Source organism: Neodiprion pinetum, chromosome 7 (genome assembly GCF_021155775.2).
Source record: "Neodiprion pinetum isolate iyNeoPine1 chromosome 7, iyNeoPine1.2, whole genome shotgun sequence".
In the NCBI taxonomy this organism is placed as follows: Eukaryota; Metazoa; Arthropoda; class Insecta; order Hymenoptera; family Diprionidae; genus Neodiprion; species Neodiprion pinetum.
The window spans coordinates 5,026,097-5,039,703 of record NC_060238.1 but is presented as its reverse complement, the minus strand read 5'-3'; the positions used below and the strand labels follow the sequence as shown (position 1 = coordinate 5,039,703).

General features: G+C 37.2%; 3 protein-coding genes across 5 annotated transcripts; 1 reads left to right on the top strand and 2 right to left on the bottom strand.

Annotated features, from left to right (window-relative positions):
* Positions 1-14: 14 nt before the first annotated feature.
* On the bottom strand, positions 15-8,661 carry msk (importin-7 msk). Its single transcript, XM_046634669.2, has 19 exons — positions 8,193-8,661; positions 7,638-7,719; positions 6,083-6,236; positions 5,825-5,983; positions 5,500-5,656; positions 5,186-5,376; positions 4,934-5,107; positions 4,665-4,810; positions 4,420-4,583; positions 4,200-4,319; positions 3,709-4,035; positions 3,447-3,633; positions 3,075-3,298; positions 2,731-2,823; positions 2,330-2,556; positions 2,022-2,227; positions 1,628-1,903; positions 1,070-1,213; positions 15-994 (listed from the first exon to the last, which is right to left on the bottom strand). Exons 1-19 carry the CDS (start codon positions 8,274-8,276, stop codon positions 927-929), a joined length of 3,183 nt encoding a protein of 1,060 aa, XP_046490625.1. The 5' UTR covers positions 8,277-8,661; the 3' UTR covers positions 15-926.
* A 1,461-nt stretch (positions 8,662-10,122) lies between these two features.
* LOC124222760 (fibroblast growth factor receptor-like 1) lies at positions 10,123-12,598 on the top strand. Of its 3 annotated transcripts, none has more exons than XM_046634057.2 (5): positions 10,123-10,626; positions 10,746-10,944; positions 11,055-11,260; positions 11,360-11,573; positions 11,650-12,598. In XM_046634057.2, the coding sequence occupies exons 2-5, from the start codon at positions 10,860-10,862 to the stop codon at positions 12,177-12,179; spliced, it is 1,035 nt and encodes a 344-aa protein (XP_046490013.1). In that variant the 5' UTR covers positions 10,123-10,626; positions 10,746-10,859; the 3' UTR covers positions 12,180-12,598. The 3 variants fall into 3 exon arrangements, with proteins under 3 accessions (XP_046490013.1, XP_046490016.1, XP_046490015.1); XM_046634060.2 differs by having other exon boundaries at positions 10,704-10,944; XM_046634059.2 differs by lacking the exon at positions 10,123-10,626 and having other exon boundaries at positions 10,636-10,944.
* Positions 12,599-12,651: 53 nt separating this feature from the next.
* LOC124222761 (AN1-type zinc finger protein 1) lies at positions 12,652-13,585 on the bottom strand. Its single transcript, XM_046634062.1, has 2 exons — positions 13,160-13,585; positions 12,652-13,064 (listed from the first exon to the last, which is right to left on the bottom strand). Exons 1-2 carry the CDS (start codon positions 13,583-13,585, stop codon positions 12,684-12,686), a joined length of 807 nt encoding a protein of 268 aa, XP_046490018.1. The 3' UTR covers positions 12,652-12,683.
* Between the last annotated feature and the right edge of the window lie 22 nt (positions 13,586-13,607).

Genomic DNA, 13,607 nt, shown 5'->3' with positions numbered 1-13,607 from the left:
AAGAGGTACAGGTTGCAATATTGCCTCTATACAGCGCAATTTGGGGATGCACGGACTTTCCTTATATTCCTATCTCTTCAACTTTTTTTTTTTTTAGTCATAAATACGTAATTATATCTCAGCCATTTCATATTCAGTTCACTAAATGTGGTATTATAATTATCATCATTGTGTGTCGGTATTTCGTACTTTTTTTTCCATCAACTGAACCACTATTCTTTATTCATTGGCACTATTGATTTGATTTTCACCAAAGATCGGATATGATATTAGGTTTTCTTTAAATATTTCTTTAGGAAAAAAAGAAAAAAGTTTATATTTCTCCTGGGTATTTCGAATGTTGTGACTAATAGAGAAAAACGAAAACCATTCGACATTTTTATTTTTTCACTCAAAGTATAGCCTAGTCTTTAAGTTGTGAAAAGATAGCCCAGTTGATATGGAAAGCAAATCCTATTATATCATCATAGCCTTTGTACAACTCTTTAAGCAGGAAAAAATTAGCCCTTGTAATAAATAAAATAAATTTATCTGTTCGTAAGTTTGTCAGCAGTTAATTTCTAGTGTCGCAATTGATACAGATAATTGTTTGCGTCACAAATGGATAACAGTGGCGAAAATTTTAATATTTATAGGCGTATGTTATTGGCAACACGACGTAGCAAGAACAGCGCACAAAACGAAAGATATTTTTCCAAATACATTTAGTACGAGCATTGGACATGATTGCCTTGTTACAAAGTACATTTAGTTTATACATAAAAATAGTAAATAGGAAATGCATAATGTCTTCGAAGTGGTCGAGTTACAGTCTCGTACTGTAAGTGTCCAATTTCATTATTTTATACATTATTTATTCATTTATTTATTTTTTTTTTCTGTTTTGAAATTTACTTATCGTTCTAGAATAAAATCGTTAGAATATCTTATCGGCTTAAAGGGGTTCCACCAAAATTAAACGAAGTTGGTACAGTCTGCTGGTGGAAGGCGTATCCTGCAACGAGCAAAGAACGTTTTTATACCATTCGCCAAGTTAGCAAATTAAAAAAATTCTGTGCAATAAACTTACCACCACTTTGTTCAATTCTTTTACTTTCCAGGGCTGCTTTACGTTGATCGGCAAGAAGAATTATTTCTTGCAATGCTTTCTGTTGTTCAGATGTCAAGTGACTCGTAAGAGCTTTGTACCAAGGTTGGTCTGAAGCTTCGATGTCTGCAAGCAAATGGTATTCGAATATTCCTTTACTTTTGTTTTTTATTTTTTCCAAAAGCGATTCGTATTCAGAATAGAGTGCGATTAGAATCTGTCATAAATATATGCGCGGCATAAAAATGTTCACCTACAAACGAACACAAAAGGCTTTTTATCGCTTTTTTTTAAAACAATACTTACCTCCAAGTCCAGCAATCAACTCTCTCAACGTAAGGTTATTTGCGTGATACAGTTTGATTTTTTTTTTTCACAACAAGGAAGGTGAATTTCATTTTACGGATATATTTTAGGTGATCAACCCATAATCGTTTCAATATGCGACCGAAAAATTGTGGTATTGTCTAGGAATTTTGTTTACGAATGCTCACGTCTAAGAGTAATAAGATTCTCCCTGTAACAAGTAAATATACTGACTTTGCATGATTTCCTTGAAGAAAACATATTCATCTTGATTGGTCTCGTCGGAGTCTAATGGAGTCGTATAGCTCTCCAGAGCAGTTTCCTCATTTGCTTCATACTCAGAATCGTCATCATCGTCATCGTCGGATCTATGATCTCCGTGACCATCTCGTATCGTGCTGGTCATATTGAATCCATGTTGGCCCGACGCCTTACTTACTTTCTCTTGCAAATTCTCAAGATACTGTTGACCACTGTCGTCAATTTCATCTTCGTCCGATGACAATACTTCTGGAAAACATAAATTTTACAGTCACTTGGTTTGTTGATCTTTTTGTAAACCCTGAACCGCGCAGTGAGATTTTCCTTCTCATTATCGTAACACTCGTAGATGATCGGGGTTTTTTACCTTCTTCTAAATCACTTTCTTCCTCGTCATTATCGTCGTCGTCGCATTCAGCAGCCTTTGCCGCATAGGCTCGTTTGAGTCCATCGAACAAAAGAATTAGCGAAGGAATAATTTGTTGAGCGCATTCGTTGACTGCAGCCGGTCTTGCGGGCCCCATACTAATCAAAGTGCACATTCCCAAAACGCAAAGTTTTCGATCGTGCAGACTGAAATACAGAGATTAATAAAAACTGAACATTCCTCTCCCGATTTTGCAAGTGAGAGACCAAAGAAATACAGTCAGACGGTGTGTGGACGATTCTACATACCCCAGAAAACAATCGGTATCGTGTATCCATTGCTTAATGAAATGTGATGCTATTGGTTGTGTAGATTGTCCAATAGTGCTTTGAAGTCTGTCCATAACTTCGATGCACAGAGCCGGATTGTAATAAAGCGCGGCAATAACTACCTGAAGGCACATTGTGCGCAGCTCTGACGTCTTCACTTCTCTCGTCAAACGTTCCAAAACCAATTGTATCAATGATGGTATACACTGTGAAATAAGGTGTGTCAAATGATGCTGCGCAAGCTAATGAAAACATGAAAAGTGCATACTTCTACAGACAGATGTCTTAAAGAAATTATAGAATGGAAGAATTAATTTTTTATCGATGAGACGTCGACTGATGACAAGATTTTTTTTAAAAGTGTAAATGGGAACACGCACCTGATCGATGTGACCTTTGCATTGCAAAATAATAACTTCCAACAGCTTAGCAGCATGGCATTCAGGATCCTCGCCAGCGTCGCCAGTTAAAATCTATAAAAAAGTAATATTACAACTTGTGTATAATTTACATGCTACTTGACATCGTTGGTCATGTTATAAGTCCAAACGGGACAGACACAAACTTTGTTATACCGATTGCTGTGAAACTTAGCAGTGTTATTCACAGGATTCAACTTCGTTAAGACTTTTTGCAAAGCCAACAAAGTGGCTGTGGAAAATTTTACAACAATAGGAATCACGTAGTTGTCGTCCGTTCACCTTTTACGATATTAAATACATACAGCTTTACACATGTTGAACATGGCTAATATGTGATTTTCATTTGAAAGAAAGGCTGGTGTGTCTACGGTGATGTAATTATGAAGTGTCGGCATCATGTCTGTGAAGTAATCAAAACCGTCCTTTTGGAACAGCTGATAGATGAGTTCAAGAACTTTCCACATATCCTCCGAAATAGTCTTTCCGGTCAAGTCATAAACCAACGACAAGGCTTCTTCGTAAAACTCTGTGAACGACAATCGAAATTCATAAGTGATTCAAACATTTACATCCAAATTACCGTCAGATAACAAGTGTTGTTTATATGACGCAGAGGGAGTTTATAAAAGAACTCTCTTTCAAATTCACTAAATATCGTCTTTTAGATTACCCACCCATAACACTCTGTCCGAAAATATGAGCCACTACTTGTAGTACAGTCGGTTGTAACTGAACCATTATAGTCGGTTGGTCCTCCATAACGGTGAGCAGTGTTTCAATCGTATTTAGAAGACCCATTGCTGTTATAGCCTTTTCATCACTGCCCTCATCAGTCTCCAGTACTTGACTGAAAGTCGTAGCCTAGAAGCAAATCAATCCGAGCAACATTAACACAGCAGAACCGATTTTCAAGCAGACGAAATTTGATTCACTCACCAAATGCTGACAGATTTCAACGGCGATAGGCATTAGCTGTTCCGTATATGTGTAAACTATCTTTTGCATCACGCTGGTCAGGTCGTCGTTTTCAGTTTCCCTAATAATTGTTAGAAGTTCTAACGTAATTTGCTTTATCAACGGTTCGATGTACTTCTGCGCTTTATCCTGTGCAGAAAGCAGCATCTGCAGAGCGATTGCAGCCTCAACTTTGACCGGCAAGTCACGATCATGCAGAAGCGCATTTGTCGTCAATCTAATAGCTTCTACCAGAATTGCTTCCTGCTTGAACTTGATCTCAGAGAAGTGATGAAGGAACCAACAGGCCTGCAAACAAAAATTTCACTATCAGCGTTGAAACAATGAAAAATATTCAGCCAGTTGTCTGTAAAGCTAACTACTTGGCGAGGTTCGATTTTTAATCCCCCGAAATCCATGTGAACAAAGTATGAAATACACAGTCTAATTCATATTTGATAAAATAATCTTACCCTTGCTCTCATGTGACCGTGCGGACTCGCAAATTCTGGGAACACATACTGCATCAATAATTTGTCCATTTCTTCTTTGAATATTTTCTTCTTCAACAACACTTCCGCCAAAGTTCCAGCCTGAAATTTAACATTCATAAATAATTTTCCATGTAATCTGACAATCTGAATATGAAGTTTTATTACTAAGCTGTTTATCGCAGCTCTTTATTTTTCGTACCATATGAAGGGCTCCATCTTTTTGTCTAGGCTCAGCGATGGGACTGGTTAAAACTTCCATAATAAATTGCATGGTTTTCGGTAACATATTTTTCCGCTTTTTACACGCGGAGTGTAACAACGTTTGCGCAGCAGTTACAGGTGAAACAAAATCCTCAAAAATGTCTGCGAATAAAAAAGGATCAAATGAGAACCGACGAGCAATTTTTTTTTTTTTTTTAATCTGAAAACAACAGATTTACTCACCGAATTTAACTCGAATGTATTCGTGAGGATCAGTCTTCCAGAGTTCTTCGTCTGCCGGAGAATGTGATAAAATTGGAAACAGCACGTCACGGATAATCTCAAACATGTGCGGCTTCAAGAATTTCCACGAATATGCATGGCTCACTCTGCATGATCGGTGAATATGTCGACCAATTGTAACAATAAACAACCACAAATGTTGAGGTGAATAATGGTTTTATAGCAAAAAGGGAGCGTAAGGTGTTTGGTATCAAAGAGTGTCAACTGACCCCTGATTTATGTAGTTTATCGACTGCTGCAAGACTCTGGGACAAACCCAAATCTTTCTTCGATACTGATCCAAGATTTTCAGCAGAACTTCCAAAATACCTGCACTGAAGGTCTGCAAATACCATTCGGAAAATTCTTTATATTCTACGGTTACATTTCCTGGGCTGCCATATCTGTCGAACAGAGAAAAAGAACACGCCATTAACGGTATGTTTCACAAGGTTTATCTGATTACTTAAATTACAACGCACCTTTCGAACATCCTGTGAAGTATGTGCAGTGCCCATTTTTTACATTTCCACCACGGCAACTCTGCACGTTCGTCATCAAATAATTCTAGATGCTTGTCTTCTAGGGGAACGGGTCTATCGGCGACCTGACGGACAACGTCCATCCATTGTGAGAATACTTCTTTCGAAATAAGATCCAGTGGAAGTGAATACTGTAAGGACAGGTAATATATCCGGTGAATTCAGGATTAAAGAAAAACACCCTGATTCTCTTGAAAAAAGTGGTAATAATATCGCATCAATTAGCAAATAGCATAACTGAAATATGTAATCACCTGTGTGAGTGCAAAATATATTTTGAGTATTTGTTTCTGCAAAAGAACCGATTGTTCCGAGGGATCGGGTAATAGTCGTAATATCAGTTGGTAAACCATAGGAAATAAAAGGTTCATTGCTTCGTTAAGGGGACCCCTTTCTTCTGCCTTTTTATATCTGTAAAGAATAAGAACTCGTTTAATCGGCGTGCGTTGTTTGAGTAATATGTAACATAATGTATCAAAGTATTCGTTACAAAGATAAATTCTGAGTCATGTTAATGGTCAGATAAAGAACGAAAATACACGAATAAAGTCAACCGTACAATATATTGGAGTAACTCACTCGAAATTCTTTACGAGCTGGTAAAGTGCGAGAAGTACTCCGGGCCAACACGAGGCATCTGGATTTTGAAGATATATCGTAATCTTGTCGACGATTTGTGTCCATCGTCCGGGAAAGTCATGTTTCACTATATTGCTTATGCAGACAGCTAATTGAATTCTGTATTAAAAGAGATGATACTTTGTGTGATGAATTGATGACGATGAGAGAGAAAAGGGCTTAGTTAAAAGGTGCAATGCGATAAATGATTCAACTAGCCTTATCAGCTCTGGCGCGTGCACCACAGCGTCTACTACGGCATCTCGAATCATTGCACGATCTTGTTCGTGTATACTGAATGGCACGGGAGCTCCAACTTCAACCTCACGTTCAGCCCAATTTGTTGTAATTAAATTTTTCAAATATATAACACCTATAAAACCAAATGGTTTTTCAAAACTTAAAAGTTCTTAAAGTTCGAGTGTAGTTCGGGTTTACGGAGCTTATAAAATTTAAGATTCAAAATTCACTGAAGCTTTCAAGAACCAACATAAACAGTGACTCAAAGTATTATACAGTCGGATTAAAAGTTCCTTGAGATTAATAAAATAAATACACAGTAACATGGATATATGGTGGTTTAGTAACACGGTTCGGTCGTTGGCCTCTTACAATTTGCTCTGTAAAGAAATTTGAACGAAATAATGTAAAATAGAAAAAGGCAGGCACAAAATATGTGCACAATTGAACTATTTTTCCATCTTGTCTATATTTAATCACCTAAAAGCGCTCATATTTCACGTACAGATGTGATGTTGTTTGTAATGAAATCCATTTCCACGGATACTTCAAGCAGATATGCCAAATAACAAATATTTGCGTCATAAATAAGTATGTAAATAATTCTGCATGTACATTACAAGGTTTGACATGTTTTCAATATGTCCAGCTATGTTGTAAATTGAAGAGATAAACGGTTTTTGTGGTATTTTCAGAACTGTTATTCCAGTCAAACTAAAATTATCTAGCAAAGTATGAATCCGATGTTAGTAAGTTGGGACGTATTTTCTCCAGACACTTGCGGCATGTCTCTAAACTCAATTTCAGCAACGACCGGTAAAATTTTGAAGTAAACAAGAAATGCTTTTGTAATCAATGTAGACATGTTCTTGCTGAATTAGGTACACTTAAGTAGAATTTTACTTTTTGTTTTTTAAATATGTCATGATCATGTGTAGTTCAACTAATGGTGAATCAATGAATATGGTTCAAGGTTTACGATTTGAACTTTACAGCTTCAATTATGGCGCTCAATTCTCAAATATGACTGTTTTACATTACAGTAAGAAAGTGAATAACAGTTTACAGAAATCAATGTTCAACTTCAGAGCTTGTAAATATTTGAATCAATGCCAGTGACGAAACGGAGTTACAAAAGAATTAGCTAAAATTAAATTCATGATCTGTTCTTGGCCAAAACTATATTCTTATTGGAATTGCGCAGACAGATTCAGAAATTAAATCCCTTCAGTTCCCAAGTATTCTACTATTGAATTGTATTTTGTTATTCTTTCGTGGTACGTGATAAGTCATTGGAGAATGATTACGAATAAAAACTCGAAAATGACTGACCGAAAAAAGTACATTTTCCCTATGTTTGAGCATGATTTTTTAACTTTCTTTTCAACTTTGCCATACCCAAAAGAATCCCTGATCGTTATCACTTTCTCAATTTTGTCGCCATATTGGGCGAGCAATACAATTTTTCAAAAAAGTGAATATTGCGATTCAGAAAAAATTATTATTGAAACTGAGGATTTGTCATTACGCTTACCAGCCTGTCTGACTGGCATGTCGACTTCGGCAGACATGACGACTTGAAGAAGGCTCGGAGCGAACCCAATGATTTTATGGATCTGAAATTAGAATAGTTGCGTTGAAAAATACGGACTGTGTAAAAAGTATGGAATTACCAATGTGTGGAATGAAAACGACCATCGTTCTAATTTTCTCGCGTTTTTTCAATCGGGAAAAAATCATTTACTTCCTCTGCAAAGCAGAAATGGATCGGGCATCGAGAAGTTTGCAGACAAAGCGAAACATGTGCTCGTAAGTAACAGAGAGGGTATTATTATCGTTAGATTTCGCGCATGCCAATTCGGTGCCAGACGTGACATGGCATTAAGGGATAAAAAACTGAATTTGAGCCAATTTTCGAAGATCCGGCGTATGATAGTTTCCTAGGTTTGGAAGGGAAAGGGCAGAAGGTGGTTGCGGTGGCGATAGGAGCTCGGATAAAAGCCGCGAGGCAGGCACTCAAGGAGCAAAGCCACATGTCCGCGCGGCTGTCTAGTCTACCGGGATTTTGTACCACGAGCATATTTCATACCTGGGCGAGCTGTTCTTCGGCCTGTTTCTGCTGGGCCGGGTCTATGGTGGCGCGCAGCAATTCTGTCAATTTTCTCGGATCCATTATGCCGAACGGATTTCAAGCTGCGGTTACTACAAAATTTATCTTCAATAACACACGTGAATTTTCCTGTTAAATGCCTGGCGAATGTGACCCGGCGCATTCACCTCACTGCTCCCCTGGTCACGTGATACATCAACAATATGGCCGCGGACTGTGGCGCTCTCTGTGAACCCTCTACTCGTTTCGAGAAAGAAACGAAACCTCGTCGATATTCGAAATTCGAATCTGCCGTATTATTCCAGAAGATTCTAGGCAGTCGACAGCCTCTCCGCCTTCGAGGTGGAACTTAAACTCTTGTTTTTTGACGGATACTCCGCGGTACAATATTCGGATTTCGAATATGGGCTAATCTTTGACTGGCGCTTCAACTCGGATACTGGACAAACGGTCATAACAACACCAGACTCGTTATTGGTTGATCGACTTGGCTTTTGTCCAACGGTTTCTTGCCGCCCTTCACCTTGCCTTAATTCGTTTATTTATAAGCGTGGATATCGTTCCATCCGCACGTTTTGGTGTCATTGTGACGTCATTGTCGGAGTACCGAATTTTTATAGCCTCGAAAGCTTGATCGAGAGATAAAACTGTTTCATAATACTCCTCGTAAAGATTACTTTGATGCTTCCGACTATTTTACGTCAATAAGATGTTGCAAAAACAATATTCATCTACCTGAATGTTGTATATCTTTCTCTGAGAATATTTCAAAATTTAATTTTTCCGCTAGATGGCGGTTATCGTTGGTTGGATTCCCGTTATTATGTTATTGTTGAGTTAGGCAGCGGAAAAAAATTTTCGTTCAATATCACTGATAGTTGAAAAACGATTTGATGTTTCTTGTATGAAAATCTTAAAATTACCTTTATAAGTGAAGGTGCACGTTCCTTCCTATAAAAGATCTGATGATATGATACACAGACGTTTGATATTAAAACGTCATGACTGTACATACTTCAAAATTCAAAATCTGCAGGAAGCAAATGATTTACAGCGGGATATGATTCAATATGCCTAATGTATGAAACGCTGCGGAAGGACACAAATTTTTCAAAAAATTATCACATTACAATAGTATTTGATTCTAGAACTGTCTACTTCTCTATAAGAAAACAATTATTGCATTATTTTGCAAATTACAATAAACGTCACGTGTGTTCTTTCTGTATATAATATGCATTATTGAATGTTACCCTTATTTCTATACCTGCAGCTATGCGATTCCCTTTAGCAGAAAGAATATCCGTAATGCAAAACTCCTACTGCCTGATTTTTAATTTATCACCCGATATTAATTTTTCGACACGGAGACTGCTGTGCGTATTTTATTTGATAATACTGACATTTTCCTGGTCATGGAAAATAGAAAGGTGAAAAATTATATGAAGCTACAATATATATGATTATATGAGTCAGAAATGGTATATATTAAAATGTATAAATGATCTAGTCTCATAAACATATTCATGAGTGATCATATCTGAATAAAAATTGCATTCTCCAAAGTTTCAAACTTGTACGAAAAATTTGGAAAGAGTTGAGAATGTTTAGTTATATCTTCTAATACGCAAGTAGTACAACAAATGAAGCATACCTATAGATAAACGCACCGATTCAATTGACCAGATTTCAGAGGAAATGGATTTAAAATATGAATATAAGACATGCGTATATGTGTGTGTCTACACGCACACAACATTGTTACTGGTACGCGTACCTTATCTATCGGAGATGTATTTTTGTTCATATCAGTAACTAGCCAATATCTATCTACCTATATCATACATACAAGCATGTGTATGATTATCTATCAACCAGGCTGTGTTTGTCTACACATCTTCCCATCTGTCCATATCAGTAGCGCGTTATGTGTGGAAGGATTTCACAGTGCTCCAAATCCTCAATTACTGTTAAGGCACAGTGAATCAGTTTGAACGTAAAAATTATCATAAATACAATTGCCGTAAAATTTTGACGTTCCTTAAATTAACGTCTTTCTGTAAATTTGAGATTGATCAAGAATATAATGTGAGATTAACAGCAACTATATATTGCAATAACATTGATCTCTACAGATGTAAACACAAACAATGTTTGCCAGATATATTAATTATAAATCATCCATTACCGAGTTTTAAATTTTTCTCAAAGATTGTACAACTTTCATTGTGTCAACTTTTGTTACTGCCGGTACAAGGTGTAAAATTGGAATGATATGGAACGGCGAAATATGGTGCGCTGCCGATGTGATTGATTTATGAACTAGTTCCGTTAGCTGAGATACTTATGTATCAATTACTGTTATATAATAATACTTGGAATTATAACCACTTCATCATTTTACGCAGATAAGGTGAAGTGCAGAACATCACAAGATCTATCATATGATTGACACAATATCTATATAAAGCAGTTTCATAAAATTTACAGGAGAGAGCATCGAGTACAAAATTTAAGAATAATATATTTCAGATTTTCTAGACGTAAAATGACAATCAAAATGTGCAAAGCTATGTCACTGAATTCACGAGTCTAAGTAAACCATCGTTGTTACCTGCGTGATTAAAAGAAGGTCTGAAGAGAACAATGCACATCGGTACTATTATATTAATAGTTCTGAGTCTAACCGTTTATTCATTAGCTGTAATTCATCAAGAACCTGTTTTCCCCAGTGAGTTTACGAAGAGCTTTTACTAATGTCATTTCAAGAAATACAAAGTTTAGTTCGAACAGTTAGCTATTTTTATAGCCAATGATAAATATGCAGTTTGGCAATTTCAGTCTGGCCATTACTGACGTACTGGTCCGACGCAGAGGGTCACAAAGAACTGGAGGTGTTGGGCACTGAGACTGGGAAAATTATAAACATCAACAATAATAATGCAAAAGGTGGAATCGTCCGAGTTTGGGCTGGAAAAACTCTTAATCTGAGATGTCATCCGATGTCCCATCATTCTGGACATCGTCAATATCAGTGGCACTTTTTGGTAAATTAATAATAATCTGTGATTACTGAATTGTCTGTTCAGGCGGTTTGTTTATTCATTACCACAAATAGACTGTATGTACCGTGGTCGTTTGTACAGCCATGTGGTCCAGGCTATAATCAGCAATCGTGCAAGATTCTGAGAAGCAGTTTAACCATCGACACAGAGTGGCAAGTCGTGCAGAGTCAAAGCCAGCTTGATGAATTAATTTTAAAGACAACGGCGGAAGAGGATAGCGGCTTGTACAAATGTAGCACTATTCGAAACGACGGTACTTTCAAGGTACTGAGGATGTTTCAGTTGGAAATAATAGGTAAGAGAAAATCCCACTGCGATAGTTTGAGGTTTGGACTTTGCTTATATCCCATTTTTCAAAATTTATTTCAAAGATGGAACGGTTCACGCGCCAAATATCATAGAAGGACCGTGGAACGTGAGCGTCGCTTATTACGGCAGAGATCAGAAAATATCTCTTCAATGCAGAGTAACGTCTAGTGTACAACCGAACATCGTATGGTTCAGAAAACTTAACACTGCACCAAGCAAAAGAGGAGAAGATGTGATAATCTACAGAGACGCCGGGTGGAAAATGTTACCCAGCAATCAGATACATCTTGGTAATCAAATATACTTATCCAAGCTCAGTTTTGACCAGCTCAGTTTGGACGATTCCGGGTATTACGCATGTATTGCAATCAATTACAAAGGTTGGACAATGCAAGAGGCTCAGTTGAAAGTCTATTTGCCTTTCAGCTCGAGTTCCCTTAACAACACAGGAAAAGTTGAGCAGTGGGTGGGATTCAAATTTTCCAGTCTTTTTTTAATACCTGCCTGTTTAGCGTTAGTACCTGCGTCTGCATGGCTTTGCTATCTATATCACAAACCCCGGAACAAACAAAATGTACCGTTTGTAAATTGACTTTCTGTGATCAGGCTTAGGATATTCTCAATTTAGAAGATTGAAAGCTAACATGTTCCAAGCTCTCTTCATTAGAGAAGCGATTTTCAATTACCAATTTGTGAAGTTAAAAAAAAAAACTGGACTCTGACGATAACTTTGCAAGTGATGACAGATTCCCATGATTTTGTTGCAGCATATGTATACGATACTTTAATGCATGGTGAGAATTTCACTTAACAGTGAATATACCAGGTGAGAATGTACATAGAAAAATATTAGATAGTTTATTTACTATTTTTTTAAGAATGTAGCCGAGTTATCTTTTTTCATCACTCATTAAGTACTGTTGGCTTTTTCTTTCAACAATGGCATTGGTGATTAAAAATAATCAAGCGATGCAAAACCGTGGTAAATGTACTTGTTAATAGGTTGTAATAAAAAGGTGAATTGATAGAGAAATATTTAAAGAGAACAACACGGGAAACCAATATTATAAGTAAAATTGACGTTTATTAACACGAGTTATCTATACATACTTTCGTCCACTTTCAAGCCATCGGAATATTCTAATATCAAACTTTCACCATCGATCAAACTTGCACTGCTCAACAGATCTGATATGAGTATATCCATTCGTTCGGACAAAGCGTAACCTGTGTTTTGGTGAAACAGTTTCAACTTTTGACTCTTGGACAAGTTGTTGGTATTTGGTACGCTTAACGCATCGGTAAATGCGTCGATAGTCCTACCAAGCGACCAACGTAAGCAAGTGAAAACTGCTTTTGGACCTCCGGTATGTTTCAACGAACCTGTGATTGGTGGATAGACCAAGAAGTATCGTCTTTCATCGGTCGGTATACCGTTGAAACCAACTGCTCGACCCTTTAGTCGCATCAGTTGCACCTGAAAATGTGCAAAAGACAAATATGAAAGTGACAAGATTCAAAATAGAATCGACACAAATAGATAAGATATCACAGATTCGATGACGAATGTACCTTAACAGCGACCGTAGAATTTTTAGCTTTTCTCAAAGAATTGCTGATTTGCTTATCGACTGTTGCTTTTGCTTCGTCAAATTCCTGCCGTGGTTTATTCCACTTTTCCAGTTCCTTAGATTTCTGTTCTTCGCTAATGTCTAAGCAGCCGTGATGACGGTGCGCGATGCAAAAATGTAAGCAACATTTGACGCAAGGTATTTCCACGGGTGAATGGTTGTTACAAGAAGAATCAGAGCAGTAATAATCGGAAACTGACTCAGGAGATTCAACGATATTATCTTGAAATTTTAAACAAGAATGAGCTGATACGTGAAAGTGTTCCTTGCAGAAAATTAATTTGCAATGCGAACATGAAAAGGCCAAGAAATCCAGTTGCTTACAAGCAGATACCGAACAACGAACTCCTAAGCTAGGGAACTCCATTGTTGGCCGAATATTATCAACG

Coding starts and splice junctions, on each gene's coding strand:
- LOC124222760 (XM_046634057.2), top strand. CDS start 10,860: ATGCACATCGGTACTATTATATTAATAGTTCTGAGTCTAACCGTTTAT. Junction 10,945..11,054: donor TCAAGAACCTGTTTTCCCCA/GTGAGTTTACGA, acceptor TGGCAATTTCAG/TCTGGCCATTACTGACGTAC. Junction 11,574..11,649: donor GTTTCAGTTGGAAATAATAG/GTAAGAGAAAAT, acceptor TTTATTTCAAAG/ATGGAACGGTTCACGCGCCA.
- LOC124222761 (XM_046634062.1), bottom strand. CDS start 13,585: ATGGAGTTCCCTAGCTTAGGAGTTCGTTGTTCGGTATCTGCTTGTAAG. Junction 13,065..13,159: donor ATTCTACGGTCGCTGTTAAG/GTACATTCGTCA, acceptor GCACATTTTCAG/GTGCAACTGATGCGACTAAA.
- msk (XM_046634669.2), bottom strand. CDS start 8,276: ATGGATCCGAGAAAATTGACAGAATTGCTGCGCGCCACCATAGACCCG. Junction 5,657..5,824: donor CAGCTCGTAAAGAATTTCGA/GTGAGTTACTCC, acceptor TATTCTTTACAG/ATATAAAAAGGCAGAAGAAA. Junction 1,904..2,021: donor AGAAAGTGATTTAGAAGAAG/GTAAAAAACCCC, acceptor TATGTTTTCCAG/AAGTATTGTCATCGGACGAA.